Source organism: Gracilinanus agilis, chromosome 5 (genome assembly GCF_016433145.1).
Source record: "Gracilinanus agilis isolate LMUSP501 chromosome 5, AgileGrace, whole genome shotgun sequence".
NCBI classification, from domain to species: Eukaryota; Metazoa; Chordata; class Mammalia; order Didelphimorphia; family Didelphidae; genus Gracilinanus; species Gracilinanus agilis.
In genome coordinates this window covers 235,296,972-235,320,177 of record NC_058134.1, presented here as the reverse complement: position 1 = coordinate 235,320,177, position 23,206 = coordinate 235,296,972, and the positions used below count along the sequence as shown (strand labels likewise).

At 41.4% G+C, this 23,206-nt stretch overlaps 1 protein-coding gene across 1 annotated transcript in view; it reads right to left on the bottom strand.

Annotated features, from left to right (window-relative positions):
• Positions 1-23,206, bottom strand: part of LTA4H (leukotriene A4 hydrolase) — a 48,873-nt gene that overhangs the window by 20,459 nt on the left and 5,208 nt on the right. Inside the window, exons 2-9 of the mRNA XM_044679542.1 lie at positions 15,687-15,817; positions 12,511-12,631; positions 10,084-10,152; positions 8,566-8,670; positions 4,198-4,250; positions 2,755-2,827; positions 2,221-2,361; positions 1,454-1,477 (exon numbers count right to left, since the gene is read on the bottom strand). Of these exons, the coding sequence (XP_044535477.1) occupies positions 1,454-1,477; positions 2,221-2,361; positions 2,755-2,827; positions 4,198-4,250; positions 8,566-8,670; positions 10,084-10,152; positions 12,511-12,631; positions 15,687-15,817 (717 nt within the window). The remainder of the gene's footprint in view (positions 1-1,453; positions 1,478-2,220; positions 2,362-2,754; positions 2,828-4,197; positions 4,251-8,565; positions 8,671-10,083; positions 10,153-12,510; positions 12,632-15,686; positions 15,818-23,206) is intronic.

Here is a 23,206-nt window from a genome sequence, read left to right as displayed (position 1 = left end):
ATTTGTTCTTGTTGTCTTGAGAGATCATTAGCTTCTAATTGCTCAATTCTAGCCTTTAGGGATTGGTTTTCGGCTATAATCTTTCTGTTTTCGGCTATAATCTTCTGGTTTTCCTTTTTGCTCTGGTCATTTCTGGTGTTCAATTTGCTTATCAGTTCATTTGATTTCTGAGCCTCACTTTCCAATTGCAAGATTCTACCTTTTGAACTGTTATTTTCTTGCCAGATCTCTTCCATTTTCCTCAAAATCTCAGTTTTGAACTCTTCCATAGCTTGTGACCCATTTTCCTTATTTGAGGTGGGTCCGGATGCTTGTTTGTTCTCCTCCTCTGTTTGCTCGGTTGTTTGGATTTTCTCTGTGTAAAAGTTGTCGAGTGTTAAAGACTTTTTTTTCTTGTTGTTAATCTTTCTCTTCTGAACTTCCTGAGTCTGGGTAGCCATCATTAGCCCAGCAGCTTCTCAGCTTTATCCTCGCGCTCAGGGTCTGTCCTCAGTCTTTTGGCTCCTGAGGTCTGAGGTCTGGTTTTTTCCAAGGTCAAGCCCCCTGGTGGACCCCCTTGCTTGATCCTCTGCTGGAGGTTCCTTTACTAGTTTCAGGGTGTTGCTTCCACAGTCGTATACCCGTCTGCACTGGTTCCCCACTCAGGGTTTCAGAGCCTTAGCTCACAGCTGTGTCTGCCTCCACCCACGCCTCCGCCCGCGTCTGCGCTCTGAACCTGCACTCTGTACCCTACGCCTGCGCTCTGCGCCTGTCCTCTGCGCCCGCGCTCAGAGTTCATGTGCGTTCTTTAGCTTTTTGGGATCCCAAATCTTGCTGCTCTCAGGAACAGGCCCTGGAGCTGCCAATGACTTGATGGGTGCCCCAAGCTTGCTCTATTTCTTTTTAGCTGGCTTCGGCGCTATAGGTGGTGTGTGTGGAGGGGGTAGGGGTGGGGTGGTTGCTCAGCCCGCGATTTAGTGAGAGCTGTTTCACCCCTTTATAGCATGGAGATGCCTCGATTCCACGTACCTACCACGCTGCACCCTGTTGTGGGGTCCCTCCGTTCGTCTGGACTTGTTTTTATGTCCCCTTGAGGAGTCTTGTGTGTTTCGGTCAGGAGAGGTTAAGAGCTGCTTTTTACTCTGCCGCCATCTTAACCCGGAAACCCCATAAAGTCCATTTTTTTTCAGGCGCTGTTACAGGAGTGGCACTATGAGCACTGTACGACTCTCACGAAATTACATTTTAAAAAATGTGGCATTTATGGCTCTCACAGCCAAAAAGGTTGCCGACCCCTGATTTAAATCATAGGAACAAGAAAGAAAAAACTAAAGCTGGTAGAAAATCATAATCTAAATATGGCTCAAAAATCTTGGTTTAACATATCTGTTATAATAACCCAATGAAGGAGCACAAAATTGAGTTGATTCAATAATTCTTTACACAGAGAACATAGTAAGGAACCTTTACTTACATTTGAGAGTGACTTGTCACCTGCCTGAAACACAAAAAGAGCAAGTTACCTTTAGGCTAGAAATTAAATTCCAAAAAGTATCTGAAGGGAAGTTGTAGTTACATCTCATTCTGTGGAATTAAGGACCACTGGAATTCTGTGACTAGGGCCTTTATACTCTACAGGCTACACTTGAAAAAAGAAGAAAATGCATGCAAGCCACACCACTTGAGCTCATGACCCCATCTCCTTAGTTACTGGTGGGAGTCTCTAACATTAATCCCTGATATGAAGCTCCTTCTTTCAGGTCGTTTGTTGCATTGGCTATTTTCCTTCTCTTCTTTTCCTCCTCCCTAACAAATCATATTGAAAAGGATCAGAGGCATGTGTTTTGCAAAGACCGTTCTCTGTTCTACTTTCTGTGGGGCATCTGACACATTACTGCCATGACTGTGGGCTGCTTACATGCCAGATATGGCTGGTATGGTTTCATTGTCCAGAGGATGTCTAGACAATGGAGGCAAGTACCATTCTAGACTTACGCTTTTAGCAAAATCCAAAATCTTTTGAACTTAATATTTTCTCTCCTAAGAATAGGTTTTTAAAAAAATGTAACAATAATAAATAGCTATAATAATTTATAATAAAAAATATCATATTAACAAAAATTAGGTAAGAGAAGGCATTTGTTTCTATAATACAAAGAAACTATAAAGTTTCTTCCCATTTTGGTACATTTCTGAGAATAACCTAATAACAGTCTTCAATTGTACACTGTTAGCACTTACCAACAAAGTGGGAGTCACAAATGTAAGGCAAGGATTTTCCATGCCACCATAAGGGAAGGAAGGTGGCAAGACCAGCAAGTCATATTGTCCCCATACATAAGGTCCTCCCAGATCTTCAGCAATTTTCAACATCCGTTCAGTCTGGAGAAAGTAATTCAGATTGCTTTCTGTAAAGGGTCTTATTTAATATTATACTTAACAGTTCTATATTACTTAATAAGATGTTAGATTCACTTCTCCCAACTTTTTGCAGAGGTGAGGGACATGCGTGTGGAACACTGTATTTATCATCAGATTTTTTCAACATGTTGGGTTCATTTTGCTGGATTTTTCTCTGTCTTTTTTATTTTTTGTATATGGGATTGTTATGGGAAGAGGAAGGAGGAGAGATACATTAGGAAATATAATTGATATAAAAAATATCATTTAAGAAAATAAGATAATATGTTAATTAAAGAATCCTGTTGACCATGCATGAAAAAAAAAACCTTAAAATAAATCACAAGGCTTAAAAGTAAGAAATCAATGACCGACCTCAGAAAATTCAAAAGCAGACTTTTCCACCTGTTCTTTCTCAGACCACACCGATGTTCTTGGGCCAATCTTTCTGTAAAATTATACTTCGATAAATTTTTTAAATTCAAGCATATCTTTTCATATTGCATTTAATTCAATTCCCTTTGCCAAAATGGAGAACGGGGATTTACTGGGAAATTGAGAAAGAGATGGGTCTTCTACCCAAAACTCATGTTTTTCACATGGCTATTGATGTACTATTTCACATGGCTATTGATTTAAAGGGAAGTATGGCCTGGCCTATGAGAGGAATAAGACAGCAAGTACCCTCCTAAAATCTTAGGATTCTTTTCCCAATTTAGTTAGACAGCTAGCTAGAACTAGGCTTCGTAACCTGTGGGGAGGAGGGATCTGTGAACTTTAAAAAAAAATTCAACAACTATATTTCACTGTAATTGGTTTCCTTTGTAATGTTATATATTTTATTTTCTGCCTTTAAAAACATGATCCTGAGAAGGGATACATCCATAAGCTTCTCCAGCTTCTGCCAAAGGGATGCAAGTCACAGGGGAAGGTAAGGGACCCCTGTTCTAGAAACACAGAATTATAGCTGAGTAACTAATAGATAGGAATAGAATTCAAGAAAATGAATCCTTCTCTACACCTGGAGGATACTGCACCCACTGAGACATAAAGAGGCAAATGGGCCAAACCACTTGGCAAACTTTAAAGTGCAATTATTGTCAACAACTATGCCTCTGCTAGAGTAATATAATAGCTTATTGAGTATCGCCTTCATGTGGGTTCTCACTGAAATAGATTAGAGTACTCAGAGTAAGAAAAAAACAAAAATAATTTGCTTTTCTTCGTTTTATTCAATCGGTGCCCCGATACTATCCCTACCCCAGTGTCTCTGAGTATAAGCGGATGGGTATGCTACCTACGCTGTTTGCTTGGAGCAACAAATGAGACAAAGAAGAGATAAGAGATGTAATAACAACAGGTCCATTGGTGTGGTACACTGCATACGTTTTCAGACAATCCATTTTGCTGATTTTTTTCTTTAAAAATATTATTTGTCATACAGGATGGCTCTCTGGGAGATGAGAGAGATACTGGGAAAAATACCAGTGATTTAAAAAATGAAAGCTACAAATTAAAATTTCTTCTTAAAAATGAAACTATGGGGAAATGGTAAAAGAGAGGGCTGGCTAACTATTCCTCTAACCAAAGAATGCTATAAAGGCAAGGGGTCTTTAGATTAGAGTACCTCGTAAATCTAAAGGCCTTTGGCTTTGCTTTATGCTTTTCAAGATCTTCCCCAAAGGGAAGACTGTAGCTCTTAAGGGATAAATGAAGAAGCTGCTAATTAACATCTATGAAAAGTTCTTGAGGCTAATTAACTTGCTACACCAAGACTGAGCTTCCCACTGATTTCAAGCTGTGTACAAAAATACTCACCTGTTTTCTAAAGCTCCGACGACGAGAGCGATCAGATAACACGGTATTGGGACCTAGTGGGAGGCAAAAAAACAAACAAACATTTGCATTATGGTCCCAAAAGTGCCACTGCGGAAGACAAGAGATGTCCAAAAATGAAATAAATTACTTCTTGAATCTCCTTTCCTGGGAGAATACCAAGGATGGCCTTTTACCCATCTGTCACAATAAAGCCACATTTTGAGGAACCAAATTGCTCAAGCTTCTGAGGCAATCTATTTCAAGATGAGTTTCTCTCATTTCCCTTTGGTTCCATGAGGAAGGAAGGCCTCTGATCTTAGTTCATCAACTTGTCTGGGCCCTATTTCACAATTTCTGTCTTTTGTGGATTATGGTGGCAGTATACTTTAAACATCTCTTTAAAATGAAAGGCTATTACATATTTTCTCTTTGTTTTATCAGACTGCCACCCACCAAGGCAGCAGGTACTTTGTCTCTGTGTTGTTTTATTGCTAATTATCACAGGAACACAAATGTTTCCAAAATTCCAGAAGTGGCAGACCCACTCCACACTTCCTGTTCTAGCATTTCTGGTTTTACAAAACATTTCTTTATGTTAGCTCATGGTATGACATGGGGAAAACCCCATGAATAAATTAATTCTTTACTTAAAGGGTTTTTGTAAGATGTGTTTTTTGGTATGAAACATTTAAAAATACATTTGCAAGCAGTGAGATGGCTTGGTAAATTGAGAGCCAGGCTTGAAGACAAGAGGTCATGGGTTCAAATCTGACATTAAATACTTTCTAGCTGTATAACCCTGGGTAAGTCATTTAATCCCCATTGCCTAGCCCATACCGGTTTTCTGCCTTGGAACTGATACTTAGTGTCATTCTAAGACAAATAATAGTAAGGGTTTAGTTAAAAAACAAAAATTTGATGGGAGTAGCTAGTGGATAGGGTTGAAGTCAAGATGTCCTGGGCTTCAAATCTGGCCTCAGACATGCCCCATCTGTATGACACTGGGCAGGTCATTTAACCCCCAATGCCTAGCTGTTGGCATTCTTCTGTCTTTGAATTGAATCTGTGACAAAAGGTAAGGGTTTAAAAAAAACCAAACCAAACTTGACATAGAAACAGCATGTGCCTGGTACACGCGACTCCTCAGTACAGATCACAGAACTTTCGAGATGGGAAAGACTAACCGTGTTAGTTTGCTGTACCTAACCATGGCCTGAAGGCTGACTCTTATGACAACAAGGATGAGGTCCTCCTCTAGGCTCCACAAGAAGACCTCTGGGGATGGGGAATCCTCTATCTCCAGCAGGAGCTCATTCTACCTTGGACAGCTCTCAGTATAGCAACTTTCTTCCTTAAACTCTGCTGAAATCTGACCCTGCTAAGCAGTGCTTAGAGTTCTTTCCAGAAGAACTCATCTAACCTTTACCCCATTTGATGTATCCTTCAAAGACTGGAAGTCAGCTCTCAGGCCCTTTACATCTCCCCTCCTCTGGCCAAACTTCCTCTTTTCCTACCACCAAGCCTGACAGGAGACAGTTTCCAGGCCTGTCACCATTCCAGCTACCCTCCCCTGGATGGGACTCTGGCTTGACTATGTATATGTGTATGCCCAAAGCTGAATCTGGATGTGGGATCCGCTGGGGCTACAGCAGGACCAAGTCCTTTGGTTCCCTCCTAACAATGGGTGCATTCTGAAAACAGTGGCTGCCCTGAAGGGTAAAGAAACTGCCCTCACTCAGGAGTGTAAGGAGAGGCCAGGTGACCGCTTTTCAGAGATGTCTGTTATAGAGGGGATACACACTTCAGGGAGAGACTGGGCAGATGGCCTCTGAGCTAGCTTCCAGGGCTGAGATGTAGAGATCCCTTTCCTGGTCAAAGTAAAATGAGCAGGAGAAAAGATGTAAGACAATTCATAGCCCCAGAAGCACAGCTTAAAAGGGAAGAGCATTCTAAATACCAACGTTAACTTTGGCTCTCGTCACCAACAGGCTGGCACTTGTCTCTCTACTGCTCCTCCCAACCACTGTCTTAGAATGTAACATGGAATGTGATGGGAGAATAATAACTGGTGCCCATTCAGTGACAAAGGTCTTGAGGGAGACTCCCAACATGGAAGAGTCAAATGAGATGGACAAAAGCCTCACAGCATGGGCTGTGAAAGGAGTTGCAATCTGCATGCGTGAAGGGAGTCCACACACAGATGAGATCACTAATCCAGTACAGAGCACAGCAAATGCAGACTTCAAAGGAATCAAGGAAGTAAGACTTTGGCAAGTGATGCAGAGAGAAGAAAGCAGAGTCAAAAGAACAATTCCCAGACCAGTGACAATCGAATAAGAAAAAGGAAAGGCCTGAGGCTGGATCTCAGATTTTGTGGGAACTCCTGCATGAGGAAACTCTCTCCCCCAATGCAAGCCACCACCTTCTCTGAAATTAATAAAAAGAAGAGTTAATAATGCTTTAAGGTACGTGAGGTACTTTCTAAATGTAATAGTTCAGTTCTGATTAATGAAAATAATGAATACTCTGAAGTGAATAACTAGATTCTAATTTGCACTGTTTGAAGTTATATTTATGTAAAACATAGTAACTGGTTTCTAATGGAAATATGCAGTAAGATTTCAGATAATCTGATCCCTTGAAGGAATTTATTGTTTACACTAATTGGGAATTAGCTGAATATTATTTGAGCCTCACAACAACCCTGGAATGTAGTTACTATTATTATTCCCATCAGGAAACTGAGACTTAACCGATTTACCCAGGATCACACAGCTAGTAAGTACCTGAAGCAGAATTTGAATTCAGGTCTTCTTGATTCCAAGTGCAGCATTCCACCACCCAGCTGCCTTGTAACTTTATAGTTTTAGAGGTCTGTCCAGCACTCTGAGAGAGGTGACCTACCCAAGATCACATGGCCAGGCTGTAGCAAGCTGAAAGACTTGAATACAGATCTCCCTGGAATAGCCAGAGAAATCACTCTCTCTACTATGCTATGTTACCTCTAAGTGAATTAAGACAACTTAAGTAAACAACAAATCTCCAGCCAAATACGAGGGACCACCCTGAGAAGGTTATTCAGTCTTCTATGTTTTGAACAAAGTATTTAGTGGCTCATACTGACTGTGATGCACCACGTCACCACTGCCCACTGTGTGTCTGGGAGGACTCGTCCTTCTCTTCCTCAGAATGAGGACCCCTGACCAAGTCCTGGCCCCTGCCAAACCTCAGGCCTGCTCACTCGGCTCTTTACTCCTTCTCCCTCCACCCCACCCCTAACTATGGCTTTATTTGTGTGTGGTCTTCCCCAATCAGGGGAAGCTCCTTGGGGGCAAGGACCATGTTTCTGGCTAGTTTTTGTATCCCCCCAGCACTTGGCATCATGCCTGGCAAACACAATAAATAATAAGTGCTTCATTCATTCATGTGCCATCTGCCCCCGCAGAATATAAGTTTCTTAAGGGCAAGGATTGCCTTGCTTTTAGATTTGTATCCTCAGGGCTTAATGGTCAGTGCTTAATGATTCTCATTCATTCTCTGGTCCATTATTTGAATGTATGCCTCGTCTACAAGTTTACATTTGCTTGCAACGTTAAAACAAATATATTTGGCACTCTATCCACTGAGCCACCTAGCTGCCCCCAAGTTCCTTCATTTTTGAGATCAGGAAACAGAGGCCCAAAAGAATGGCAAAGATCACAGGATCATCTGTTCAGAGCTGCCCAAGTTCTCATAAATAGCAAGTTAGAAGAGTTGGGGCTGAAACCCAAATCAGCAGAGGTTAGCAGTGACAGCTGGCTGATAAAACAGAGAAACATAGGAAGAGATCTATAGTTTTAGGACATAATCACGAGACTATAATTTTCCAACATTCCCCTTCTCTTAAATGAAAAAAGGTACTATTGTTGAAGCATAAAATCTAAGTATCCTTCCATGGGGAGAATACATTTAATATTAAAGAAATGTCTCATGATAAATTTAGCACTTTATCTAAATCTATAGTCTCATACATTTATTGTAAAATGACAAGAGGAAGACCCAACTCTTCTGAGTAAATTTCTTTAAAATAAAATCAATTTCACCGGTTCAGTGTTTCCCCATTTCCTAATGAGCACTAAAGAGGAGGTAGCTGATGCTCTCAGGTAAGTGCAATATGACATCCACAACTACCACCTATCATAGAAATATAAGCTTTGATCTCTAAAGAGAAAAAAAAGAAAAAAATGTTCAAAGGAAATAGAAAAGAGAAATAGCCTCATTTTAGATTTGAATATTGCACCATAAACAATGAAGATGTTAAAGACAGAAAAATAGAAAGAAAAAAGGGCAATTCTTTGCAAACATACAGTCTAGACTATATGATCTTACCTTTTGTATGAATTTATAGATTTTCCTACTGGAGTCTGCAGGATCAGGGGCTTCTCCATCACGGAGAGCACTCATGAGAGCCACCAGTTCATTGGGAATGGATACCTAATCAAAAAGAAATGTGAGCTCCTCATTAGGAATAAAACTCAATCCTCAATTATTTAATATGCCTATATTAGAAAGTCTCCCTTTTCCCCTTTCTTTCTTCTTTTAGCTTCTCAGGATATGAAATAGGTGGCAGCAGCAATCCACATGAATGTGGACACAAACTCCTAAGCCTGGCCTATACTTTGACAGAGATTGACCCCTGCTGGGCTTCTGTGTCTTGGCTTGCCCACCTGTTTTTTCTTTATAAAGAAATATAAAATAAACATTGTGCCCCCAAACCGTCTCGTGGGGGCACATCTGAGGACAAGGCCCACATGAATGATACCTACTATTAATAAAAAAAATTGAAAATCAGAACTTTCTAACAGTGAGAATTACAAATGGTTAAAACTGCTTGCTGAGAATAGCTGAGCCATCATCTCTGGCCATATTTACAAAAGGACTGTAAGCTATTTTAAAGGGATATTCTGAAGGCATTTTCCCATAGAGGCAATTTTATAGTTCATAGGATCGTCTGAGGAGCTCTAGCACCATAAGTTTGGGGCCAAGTTTTCTGGCAAACACCAGGATTAAGTTCTTAGCCCTAAGTTAGCCCTAAGTTCTCCATGCCCAAGTATGCATGTGAACTACTCAAATACATGTTAGGACTTCAGGATCTCTTAGCTGGAGATCAGAGGCCTTAACTTGATTTGAAACCAGTGAAAGCAGGAGAATCTACCCTAAGCATAGAGTTGGGGGCCCAGCACCAAACTTCAGGCATCTCAGACATCAGTTCTTTTCTTCAGTAAGGCAAGCCTGGAAGGAAGGTAAAGGGCCAGGAATGCTGGTCTCCTGACCTCTGGGGCTGTATTCTCTCTGCTATTCTGCTTATGTTCAGATCCTGGAGTAATGAGATGCTCAGGAGGGCCCTCACAAGACTCCATGTATTTGACAAAGTTGGTTTGGTTCCTGATTCTGGGGGAGTGGTACATCATTTGAGGTGCTTATCTGCAATCTAGTCATTCTGTAACCTCCACCACTGAAGACATCTATCCAGATCCTCTGACATGTCACTATACCCATGTGTGTGCCACCTAAACCTAAAAGCACATTTAACCTTGAAAAAAGTAATTGCTTTAATTTTAAACCATTTTTAAAACGTTTCCACACTTGGATGTCTCTGCCAGACTCCAAGGTGTAAACCCTGTCTATTCCTAATTCAGATGGCTCTTCCCTCTTCCCAGTATTCAGACTACTGGGATGGCTCAAAGGGAAGGCTGCTGCTCTCAGTTCATAGCCCCAGGCAGTGATTTAGTTCAGTAAACACTTCTCAAGATACCTCATCTTCAGGGACTGATCTAGTCACAACCATGACACATTTGGGGAATGGGGAACAGCTCAAACAATTTCCTGGAAGATGAGATTTCTTACCTCAGCACTGTAGGTGAGCTTCACCGAAGGAGTGTCCTGGCATGGGAGAATGGCTCTGCAGTGGATGGCCTGGGCCAGAGGAAGCAAATGAGAGCTCTCAGCTACGTTCCACAGTGATTTAGAACTTCAGTGAATGACCAAAATGTAGTTGATCCGTAAATGGAAACAGAAACTTTATTTCCTACTTTAATAGACTTTTCATCATTCAGTAGAGGCAATGACAGCCTTCCCTCCGATTTTCTCTGCATTTAGTTGTTTGTCCATAGCTGTTTGCCAGCTATAGGATGTGAGCTCCTTGGGGGTAGTGACTGTCCTTTGCCTTTCTCTGATCCCCAGTGCACAGTGCAATATATCTTTACTGACTGTCTGCCTGCCTGGCTAGAGAATCTTAAAAATTTTCAGCCTTGGGGTCAACTTTAGGATAGCCCACAAGGGAGGAAAGAGCCCCCTCTTCCCCAACCTTAACTTTTTTGTTCATGCTGCACCTTATTTAAAAAGGGTCCTCATTTCTTTTTTTTTTTCTTTTTTTTTTTAATAACCCTTACCTTCCATCTTGGAACCAATACTGAGTATTGGCTCCAAGGCAGAAGAGTGGTAAGGGTAGGCAATGGGGGTCAAGTAACTTGCCCAGGGTCACACAGCTGGGAAGTGGCTGAGGCCAGGTTTGAAGCTAGGACCTCCCGTCTCTAGGCCTGGCTCTCAATCCACTGAGGTACCCAGCTGCCCCCAGGGTCCTCACTTCTTACATGAGTTTGGCCTAGTCTTTCTCTCAAAGTCACAGCAAAGTTTGGGAGAACTCTGGACGTCAGTCTCTGGTCAGTAAGTCAATGGAAACTGTTAGTGGAGATCCTAGTCTTGTGTTTACAGATCCTCGTTTTGGGGAGACAGTGGAAAGGAATAATGACTCCTTACCACTTCTCAGGAGGGCCACTGGGAAAGCCAAACTCCAGCTGCAGAGGGCTACAAGAGTCCTCAAAGATGAAGCAGAAATACCTTATTTAAAAATGGGCACCAAAATGGCAATCTGCCTCTAAAGACAAAAAAGATTCACCTGGCCCCCCACTCCCTCCAGTCTCCCGACCAATTGTCCACACTCCAGTTCATTGTTGCTCAGCTGTCAAAGTGACCTCCTAGAGCTCAAGTCTGACAGACCACCCTGCCCGCCTCCACTCAACAAATGTCAGTGGCTCCCAATTGCCTTTAAGATCAAAAAAACGGGGCAGCTGGGTAGTTCAGTGGATTGAGAGCCAGGCCTATAGAGGGGAGGTCCTAGGTTCAAATCTAGACTCAGACCCTTCCCAGCTGTGTGATCCCCCCAGTGCCTAGCCTTTACCACTCTTCTGCCTTGGAACCAATACAAAGTATTAATTCTATGATGGAAGGTAAGGGTTTAAAAAAAAAAAAGGTCAAATATAAAGTGTTCTGTTTGGTGTTCAAAAAACTTTAGAATTTTCCCCCCACTTTTCTGACCTTCTTATATCCCACTCCCTCCCCTAACCTGAACCCTGTGATCTAGTGACACTGCCTTTTAATCTTTCTCCCACAAGACACTGCTCCAGACTCCAAGATTTACCCAGCTGTGCCCCATGCCTGGACTGCCCTCCCTCCTTATCTCTGCCTCCTTGTTTTCTTCCAGAGCCAGATGAAATCCCACCCTCTAGAGAAAGCCTGAATTCCAATACCTTTCCTCTGATATTGCCTCCAATCAACCTTTGTTGGTGGCTTGTTTATACAGTTTGCATGTCATCTTCCTCAACCTGAGGGCAAGGATGACTTTTTTACTTTATTTTATCTTTGGCACTTAGCACAGAGAAGACACTTAATAAATGTTGAATGACATCCTGGCAACTCTGACTGTATCATCCTAAGATACTACTATGCCATAAGAAATGATGAACACGATGAGTTCTAAAAACCTGAGAAGACTTATATGAACTGATGCAAAGTGAAGTGAGCAGAACCAGAACAGTGTATACAGTGACAGAAACATTATATGATGATCAACTGTGAAGGAGTAAACTGTTATCAGCAAAGCAAGTCACAAAGATAACCACAAGAAACTCAATGAAAAATGCCATCGCCAGCCAAAGAAGGAACTGTTGGAATCTGAATGCAGATCAAAGCTACCACCTTCCACTATATTTCCTTCATAAGATTTTTAACATATGTATGATATGTGTCTTCTATCATGTGTAGATTTTAAAAGATTTTCCGAATATACACATGACATGAGCAATATGGAGATATGTATTGCATGAAACCACTGGTAAAACCTATATAAAACTATTTACCACCTCAGAGAGGGAGAATCTGAATCCTAAAACATCAGAAAACAATTATCAAAAACTGTTTCTACACATGCCTGAAAAAATTAACTAATTAAAAACAAAGAAACAAACCATAAAATCATTCTGAGATCCCTCTTACCTGGCACTGGCTGAAAAGATAGGGGTGTTTCTTCCCAGACGTCTGTTCAGGAGTGAGCCATTGTAGAGCTGAAGAGTGGGGTGACGTCTCGTAGGAAATCTCCACAACCACTTCTTGTTTTCTGCAGGAAAATACACACACATATTAGCAGCCTAGAGCCAAGACATGTTCAAGCTAGCCAGGTGCTGGGAAATCCCTGTGGAATTTAAAGCACACTAAGCTAACATGACAGCTTCTGGAATGTTCCACTTCATTAAATAAAACAAAGGATTCATCCAAACTCTGTTCTCAAGTCCTTCTGCAATGAGGGCAAAATCTCTCCTTTATCAGCAAAGGGGTTTCAGAAGTTCCCTGCATTAAGAATTTCTTTACATTTTTGGTTCCATTTTTAAATGCAAAGATTGTAGGATAACCAAAGAACAGAGCAGGAATTCCTGGCCTGGAGCCCATGAACTTAACTTTTAAATTTTGGGATCACTCTGTTCCACTATAATTGATCTCCTGTGTAACCCCATGTACTCCTACCATTACTCCAAGAAGGCATGGTACCATTGGCTTCACTGGCTAGCCAAAAAGTTTAGAATCCTTGCCACATAGAAAATTTTGAGCTAGAATGACACTCTTATTTGGCAATGCTTTCCCACCCACCAGGAGGAAATAAAAATCAGCCTTCCTTTTTACCTAAAGCAAACACAAAGAGATCCCTCTCTGCATGGTTCTGTGCTGTGTATAAAGTGAGAGAAAGCAGGAATCATTCCTATATCATTTCTTCTGTGCTAAGCTCTATGAATCATGGTAACATTCAGTACATGCCAGTAAATGAGCAAAAAATGTTATCCCATAATAGTAAGCATGATCTAGGGCTCTTTTTGGTATTCAAAAAGCTTCAGAACTTGCCCCTCATCCTTCTGATCTTATACCTTACACCCTCCCCCATCATGTCCTCACTCTGTGATCCTGTCACACTGTCCCACTCCTTTATTAAAAAAAACCTTCCCTTCCCTCTTAGAATTGATATTCTAAGCACTTTGTCACATTGAACCTGTCTCCAAACCTGGCTCTCTACCCACAAAGCCATCCAGCTGCCCCAAACCCTTAGCTTCTGTCTTAGAATTGATATTAAATATTGATTCCAAGGCAGAATAGCAGTAAGGGCTAGGCCGCTGGGGATAAGTAACTTGCCCAGGGACACACAGCCAGGAAGTATCTGAGGCCAGATTTGACCAAAAGTCCCCTTAACTCCAGCTCATGGGGCTAGACGACCTGACTTCTAGCCCAAACACAGTCACTGACAAACTGTGACTTGAGCCAAGAGCAGGATGAGCCAGGGATCAAAGAGGCAAAGGATGGAATAGAAAGGTGTGTGTCTATTAAGCCAAGAATGGAGTAAATATTCAGTAAGAAAATGTGGTAAACAGTACTGAATGCTGTAAGAGTCAGGGCAGTGAGGACTCCACAGATGGCCTCTACCCTTGGCCTTTAGAGGAAGGTGATTAGTGACAGCTGAGAGGGAAGCTTTAGTTGAGTCCTGGAAGGCATTTAGTTGATGAGAGAATGGGCGTAGAGGAAGTCGAGGCAATGGACGTAGACTACTTTCTCAAGAAGTCTGGCTATGAAAGAAGAAAAGACCCAAAACCTGGTAGAGGAATGGGGAAGAAGGGTCAAAGCAGAGTTTTCTTAGCTTGTGGGTAGAAAAGAGTCAGGGAAAAGATCCAAGGTCATCAAAATGGCAAAATAATACCTTTAGGAATACTTAGAGCTGCTTTTTTCTTCTGGCAGCAAAAGAAACTAAGGTCATACTCATCAATTGGAAATGGAACAAATACAGTCAATGAGTGTAATGGAATACCTCTGTACTGTAAGAAATTATTGGGGGGGAGGGGTGATTGCATAGAAACCTAGGAAGACTTGTATGAACTCATGCAGAGGGAGATGAGCAAAATCAGGTGAAAAACATCTATACAGCTTTGAAAGGATTACAAACTCTGAACATTGCAATGGCCAACCTTAAATCCCAAGTATCCACAATGAAGCAACTACCCCAACTCCAAGCAAAGAGATGATGGGCTCAAGGTCTAGCCTGAGACAGGTAGTGTTCTAAAATTCATAGTGCAATTTTAAGGCTTAATAGGTATTTTTTTAAGGAGTGGGAGAAGTGAGAGAGAGAAAAGTGATTTCTGTTCATTAAAAAAAATTAACTGTGTAAAAATGAATAAATATTTTCATCATAGACTGTGTCTACCCATCTTGCCCTGGCTGGAAATGCAAGGCTATTTATGGGCCTGGTTCATCTCTTCTTTTTATTTTTTAAACCCTTAACTTCCATCTTAGAAGACAGAAGAGTTGTAAGGTCTAGGCAATGTGGGTTAAGTGAAGTCACACAGTGTCACACAGCTAGGAAGTGTCTGAGGCCAAATTTAAACCTAGGACCTCCCATCTCCAGGTCTAGTAGCTGCCCCCAGGAAACATTTTAAGGAAGGGAAGAAGATAATTGAGGGGATTCACGTGGCCTCAAACTTCTCAGCGAAGTAGGAGGCTGTATTAGCTATAACTTAGGAAAATGGATACAGCTGGTAGTTTGATTATAAACAGATATTTTCATCAGTGAAACATAAGAATAGTGGAGAAATTAATCCAACCTTAGCTTTCTGAATTGGGACCAGAAAACTGGAGACCTAAGTTCTACTCCTGGCTCTACTAACTGGTTGTATAACGTTGGACAAATCACTAGCTGGACTTCAGTTTCCTCAAAGGTAAGTGAGCTGCTGAACTAAATGATCTCTATGTTTACTTCTAGCTAATTTATTTTAAACAAATTCCCCTGTGATTTTACTTTAAAACTTCAGCATAGGCTTAAATGTTCTTAAAATTCTTTCCACAATTGCTGTTATGGTCAGAGCCAACTTATGGAGCAGGCATTATCAATTTGGTGTGACTTAGCTATCTCATAGCCTTAAATTCAAGTGTTTGACTACACCACCTCTTTCATTCAGCTCATCATAAAATGACATGCTTACTATTACTTACTATTGTAACTTCCATTTGGCCCAGAAATCAACCAGTGAGAAAGGCTAAAGTAACAAAAGGCATGCAAAGTAAAAAAAAAAAGTTTTTCCCCCCAAAATTACTGACAGTCTCTACTGTCTACGATTTACAAGGAAAAGAGATAATCATACTTGCTCAGTGCCACAGGAAGAGTGATTTCCAGTGGGGATCCTCTGAAGCTTTGCCTTGCACCAAGAGTGAACTGGACTTCTTGCCCATTAATCACAACTTTTTCTATCTTAAGATCCTTTGTATCCAAAACCTGTAATAAAAATCAATATTTTTAAACTGAGTAATATAAGAAACATAAACAACATCTTATACACCCAAAGAACTGAAGGTTAGATTTGTGCTATGAGAAGTACAGCTAATTGATTGTGAAAAGTTAGATGCTCGGTAAATGATTGGGGCAGGCGGGTGACATAATCGATAGAGTGCTGGGCCTGGAGTCAGGAAGATTTGTCTTCTTGAGTTCAAATCTGACCTCAGATAATTCCTAGCTGTATGACCCTGGGCTCAAGATTCCTTATCTGTAAAATGAGCTGGAAGGAAATGGCAAACCACTCCAGAATCTTTACCAAGAAGATAAATGGAAGTCACAAGTGTCAGACACTGAAAACTCTTGAACAACAAAATGAATAAGGGCCAAATGAGTCAAAAGTTGGTCTAAATATGACCCCAAATTTCAAAGAGATATTTAAATGCAAGTTTCTGGAAAAGATTTGTTTCCATCTTAGACATAAGACATGACTATAGAGTGATCTGTGATTTCACTGGAATAGGGGACTCCTGAGGTAGGAAACTTCCTTTACCAAGGCAGGTCAGCACCTTCTGATCAACTTAATAATCACAGAGAATTACCTAGAGCACTAAAAGGTCAAGTGATTTGCCCAGGGACACAGTCAGCATGTCAAAAGAAGGTTGATATACAGGACTTTTGCAGCTTTAAGGTATTAAAGCCTAAATAGTTTTAAAATGTACTGAGATTTTTGGGATACCCTGTATAGATAATCATTGGTAATTCTGAACTATCTAGGCCAGTGATGGGCAAACTTTTTTTAAAGAGGGGGCCAAAGGAAACGCTCCTCTGTCGGTCTGTTTCTAAGGCAACTCTTTCAAAGTTTCATTGTATTGTATCCTACTCATTGTATTCATCACATTAGGAATAATGTCGAGCAGCCCAATAGAACATTTCAGGGGGCTGCATCTGGCCCGAGGCCGTAGTTTGCCCATCACTGATCTAGGCAAATGTTAGGGTTAAGGGATAGACCTTTATTTTCCCTGGAATAGGGAGGAAATTCCCTCTACACAAAATCTTCTCCAAGATGCATAGTTTCAGAGCTGTCTGGAGCATTGTGGGGTGCCTTGCCCCAGGTCACAGGCTAGGATGCTTCAGAGGCAGGCCTTCCTAGCTCTGAGGCTGGCTGTAAAAATCATCTGCCTTGGGTGTAAAGATTTTTGTCTCCTCCCTTCTAATTAGCCTCAGCTCCACAACCTTCCCATACTATACAGTTATCTGCTTCTCTAATATGCCCCAAATATTACCAACCCTGGACTCAGACTTTCCAGGTTCTATCCTCTTGACCCACAAGTAGAAAAAGTTTGTACATAAGTGTCTTGGTGGCTATGGATAGGGGTTACTGCCATAGGACATTATGCACAGTAAGCATTTCATTGTAACTGTAAATGCTTACATCTGGTCCAATTCCTTATTTAATGGATGAGGGAACCAAGGCCCGGTGACAATGATTTTCCCCAAATCAGCTAAGTAATAAGCATCAGAAATGAGGCTTGAACACGGCCTATTTCCACTAAGCCATTTCTGCCTTTTACCACACATCCTAAGTCATTTATTCCTCCATCTCCAAAGCCCCTACTACAAAGAATTTTCCGGGAGGACCGAATGAGAACATAAATGTTGACGCTTTGTAGACCTTAGAGGAGTGTTACACAGATGTTGGCTATTATCTCTCCCTAGTCCCAACATCTCTTAAATTCTATCAGTCAGTCAGTCAACATTTATTAAATACCTTCTCTGCACCTGGCACTCTTAAGCACCTCCTAAGAATTTCTAACCTCACAGAACTAAAGTTCCTTCTTGCACTGATGTATTTTTTGGACTCAGAAGTGTGATTCTATTGGTGTATAGTACTCTTCACAAGGAAACCCCTTCCAACCAGGCAGATCATCCCTCTGCAATTTCTGGTCAGAGAACTATGTGAAGCATTGACCTGTGAAATGACCTGTCCAGGGTCACTCGACCAGTAGGTGGCAGAAGAACTTGACATCAGTTCTTTCTGGTTTAGAGGTGAGTTCTTCGGCCACTGTGCTGCTTCTCTTTCTATGTTTGGAGGAATGAACCTAAATGATGGGTTTTAGAACTTGACTTGAATGCTTCTTTCCTAGATCTCAGTGTGGGAAATTCCTCCTCAGCAATTTGTAGTAAGAGAAGTGGTTCTCAAACTTTTTAGTCTCAAGATCCCTTTTAACTCTTAAAATGATTGTCCTTCCCCCACCCACCCAATAGCTTTCATTTATATGGGCTAAATCTAAAGATATTTGCCATGTTTGAAATTAAACCATCTTAGTATTAAAATAATAATTTTGATGTTGTAGTACCCCTAAAAGGGTCGTGGCACCCTCCAGAGGTCCCTGGGTCCCACTTTGAGAGCTGCTGCCTTAGAGGGCTCTCTGGGGCAACTTAAGTACTTGCCCAATGTGATAAGCTCATGTGTGCCAGAGGCAGGTCATGAAAACAGGTCTTCCCAACATCTTCCCATTAATTCTTAGCTTGCAGCTCCAAATGTGACAGGAAGACTCCAAATAAACTATTTTTGGTGTACTACTCTGTTAACATTATAAGAAGCAATGACCAGCCCAAAAAAATGGGGAGGAGGGGAAGAACAGGAAGGGAAATAAAGCAGTCTAAACACTACAAACCAGAGCCTGATGACCTATAATTAGTTCTAGATAATTAAAATAGAAGCCCATTTATACAACATTATCTTAAGATAGAAAGACCTGAATGCAAATCCAGCCCCAATATTTAGCAGCTGATTGACCCTGGGCAAGTTAAAAAAAACAAAAACACCCCAAACAAGCCCACTACTCTACCTTGGTTTTCCCATCTGTAAAATGAGGGAGTTGGACTTGATACAGCTTCCAAGTTCCCTTCTAGCTTTAAAGGTATGATTGTGCATTTAAGTTGTGTTCTGAATTGTACTTAAGACAAACTTCTATTTTGGTCTTCCTGGTCTTCTCTTCCTCCATTTCCCTTATCATTTAGCCCAGAGCCTCAGACCACATTGGGAGCACAGGAAACACTAAGGATGTGACTAGAAACATGTATGCAAAGTCAAACCACCCAGGAGTCTCTGGATTGAGGTGGCCTTGGAAGTAGGAGATTCACTTCTTGGAAGACTGAGAGAGTGCTGGGCCACATAGGAGATACACAGTAGGGTTCAATTTTGCAAATGACTTTCAAAAACTCTGATGATGGGAATAACATAATGACTCCTATATAAAGTGACAGAACCCCAGTACTTTGTATCTTCTATGTCTGTTTTTTGTTGTTGTTTAGTCACGTCTGACTCTTCATGACCCCATGTGGGGTTTTCTTGGCAAGATTCTGGAGTGCTTACTATTTCCTTCTCCAACTTATTTTACAGATGAGGAAACTAAGGCAAACAAAAGTTCAGTGACTTGCTCCGGGGATCACACAGCTATTAAGTGTCTGACGTCAGCTATGAACTCAGGAAGGTGGGTCTTCCTGACTCCAGGCCTATACTCTATCCGCTGGGCCACCTAGTTGCCCATGTGTTTTACCTTCTAATTATGTATGCATGTGTTTCTCTATTATAATTCTAATCCAATGGTTTATCCTGGCAAGTGAGGGACCCTGGACTCTTAAGAGTGAGGCCAATAGAACACAGTCATTGGCAGGTCCTACCAGTCTGGAAAGGCTTGGATTGGAGGGTCAGATAGCCTATTAGGGGACCAGCCCAAGTCCAAAGACTCTCAGGACCAGGATGGATTTGGGGGCAAATGATTCTTTTACCACAGCAACTCTCAAAGACTATATACTGTACCAAACTGTAGAGGCCTGGGATCTGTATCCCAACCCAACAAAATACCAAAGCAACATGGGTAACATCCCTCCTACCATGCTGTAAGCTCTGGGGGTCAAATGCTATTATTGCTTCATCTCTCTCTCTCCCTCGGGGTCTATCCAGCATAATGTTCTCTGTACAGGGGAGATATTTAATGAATGGATTTTCCAATAAACTGGAAGAGGCCCTTAAAAAGTAGAAAGTCCTAACAAATGATTAAATGTTATCTGTATAGCGTCTACACAAAGCTTTTTGTCTCTTAAGTTTAAAGGTTTTAAATATCCATTTTAAGAAATATAGTGGGCTAGCATAAGTCTTCATTAGGTGTTCTTTAGCAGCCAAGATAAAGATTATATGGCTGGAGAAGGAGGCAGGATGGTGCCAGGTTGAGGAGGACCTTGAATGCCAAGTTTGAACTTAGGTGATAATGGGGCAATTAAGATTAATTATTAAACATCAGAATTTATAAAGTTAGTTTTTTTACAATGTTCTCTTTTGAACTTTTAGAAACAATCTTTGAACTATGCTCTTAGTAACAGTATTGAACAGAAATTGAAACTTGAAAATTTGAAAAAAGAAACCCAGAAAATATTTTAACTTTATTGCAAGCATCCTTGACTATCTAAAGTTTATCATGAGTGCAAGTTTCAGGCTCTGAAATTAGAAATTAGAAAAAACATTATTTTTTTATTACATCTAGATCTCAGACAGGCACACCATATTCCCACTGGCTGGGGAATCCGTACATATTTAATTGACTCACAAGAGGACTGTCTTCTAAAGCTGGATAATGGGACAAGATGGTCATAAAATACACAGCTGTTTTCTCTTAGCAAATGTGCAGTAAATCAATAAGTAGTAGTTTCTTCTTTTTAATTAAATACTTCATTGAAACAAATTTGCTTTAGCCCTGCCCAGGCAATGTTGCCATCTTAGCAAAAGATACGTTACTTTAAGTAGGCTAAAGTACACAACTCAGAAACAAAGTGCACTTTCACAGAATTACAGGCCACAGCATGATAGCTGGGGTGTGTGCTAGAGGAGAGGTTAGATGATTTTTGGTTAAGATATGACTTGCTAAGTTAGAGATTTATTTATGAAAAGGGAAAACTTAGCATAACAGGCCTAGGGCTAGATGGGAGTCCAGAGGCAATCCTAAATGGTCTTTTCAGGGTACCAAGTTCCAGGACCTGGGTTCAAAACTGTCCTCTCAAGTTACTACCTGGAGGATGCTGGGCCTGACTTCTCACTTACATATCCTCCCTGGGCCTCAGCTTCTTCACCTCTAAAATGAGGAAGCTCTTTGAGGTCCTTCCAGCTCCAGATCCATCACAAACTTATGTAAAAGAAGGTTGATTTGGGAGACCAATTCTTATCTCTGTTTACTCCTCTGCCCAATTTATTTTAATCTCAAAAATTATCTTGCCCTAATCTGTTTATTACTATGATTTAGGGGGCTCATGTTACAATGTGCCAAAAAAGAACCCTATCCTGGCCAGTTGTGTGACAGGTCCTTTCATCTACCTCTGTAATTTCTAAAATTCTCCTTTTAGATTGTCAGAGAAAAGGAAAATTCTAATTAAGAAATGTGCTGAAACCCTAGGAACAGTCAGGCCCAGAGATCGGTCCTAGATTCACATCTGACTTCAGCCACTTCCTTAGCTGTGTGACCCTAGTCAAGTCACTTAAACCCCATTTTGCCTAGTCCTTACTGTACTTCTGCCTTGGAACCAATATACTATATTGATTCAAAGATGGAAGGCAAGAGTTTTTTAAAAAATAAGTTAATAGGGGGCAGCTGAGTAGCTCAGTGGATTGAGAGCCAGGCCTAGAGACAGGAGGTCCTAGGTTCAAATCCGGCCTCAGACACTTCCCAGCTGTGTGACCCTGGGCAAGTCACTTGACCCCCATTGCCTACCCTTACCACTCTTCCACCTATAAGTCAATACACAGAAGTTAAGGGTTTAAAAATTTAAAAAAAGAAAAAAAATTTTAATAAAAAATAAATAATGCTACATCATTCTATACAAAATTTTCTGGCAAGTGTCTGATTCATTCTTGCTAGCCTTAACCAGAAAGTGGCTTTTTATTACAAGTATAAAAGCCGTGGTAGGTGTAACCAGATTAAGCAAACACAGTCTAATCCTAGTATGTCCAGAAGGCCCCCTACACTCACTTAGAGCCCACAAATTGTGTCAGGAGGATGTGGAGAGAACAAAGGGATCTGTTAGGAACTGGTGATTTAAGTTACAAAGGCAAAGTTAGCTGTGGCAGACAACAGTCAGACAACACCAAGAGTCAAGAAAGACTAAGAAAAGGAAGGGTGAAGGAGAGCTGGGGTAACCAAAGAATGCTGGAGACAACCAGAAAAAAAGAGTAGGGCTTGGAACTGGAGGGAGGAATGATGCTGAGAGCAGGGAGCAAGAAAGGGCTGATGGTGGATAACAGGAGTGAAGAATACCTTGGAGATCCATTAGAATTGTGGGTTTGGCTCTTCTTCTGGGTCTCTCCCATGGATCTCAGGGGATATGAAGTGGGAATAAGGTGATGGGGAGGAAAAGGACTGGAACAAAATGTTAAATGTTAAGGGAGTAGTGTTAAAATTCATTTAATTGAAATGAAAGCTGAGAAAGTGAAGAGAGGGTGGTCATAATTTGGGGAGGCTGAGCAAGAAGGGGAATTGGAATTTAGGAAAGGATGGGATTGAGGACCATATGGGTTGTTTGGGGGCAGAGGTGGGAAGCTGAGTTTGAGATAAGTGCAGGGATTGGGAGGGGAGGGAAATGGCAAAAGCGAGAAAGCTGAGGTATGTAAGCCTGGGTATGCGGGCTGAGTTTGAAAAGGGGGAGAATGGATCTAAGGAAGCTGAGGAATGAAAGGTGAGGATGGTAGAGGATATAATGCCTATACTGAAGATATCTGACAAGTGGAGGTGGGGAGCTGACCTGGACTGAAAAGTAAAGAAAGTAAGTGTAAGTTATCCAGAGGGTGGATATATGAGCAGAGGGTACAGGAAGAGAGTTCAAAGAGCTAAAGCTGGAAGGGGGCAGCCCTCAGAGGTTTTTTTCTTTTACATATGGGCAAACTGAGGCCCAGGGAGGGGGAAATGAGTTGTAAATGAAAAAAAGGTAGTCATAGAATCCTAGTTCTAGGGCTACAAGGGACCTCGGGGGCCATCTAGATCTCCTTTCTTGTTTTACAGATGGTGAAACTGAGGTCCAGGAAGGAGAAATGGCATAAATGGGGAAAATAGGGGGAGGAGAGTCATAGGATCATTGATGCAGAGCTGGAAGAGACCTTATACCCATCTAGATCTCCCCTCTCATTTAATAGATGGAGAAACTGAGGCTCAAAGCAGGGAAATGACTTATAAATGGGGAGAGAGAAATGAGTCATAAATAACAAAAAAAGGGGGGGGGAGGTTCTAGGATCCTAGCTATCAGTCTGGAAGGACCCTCAGAGGCCATCTGGTCCTCCCCTCCCATTTCACAGATGGGGAAACTGAGGCCCAGGACGGAGTCCCGGCGCTGGAAGGCTGAGTC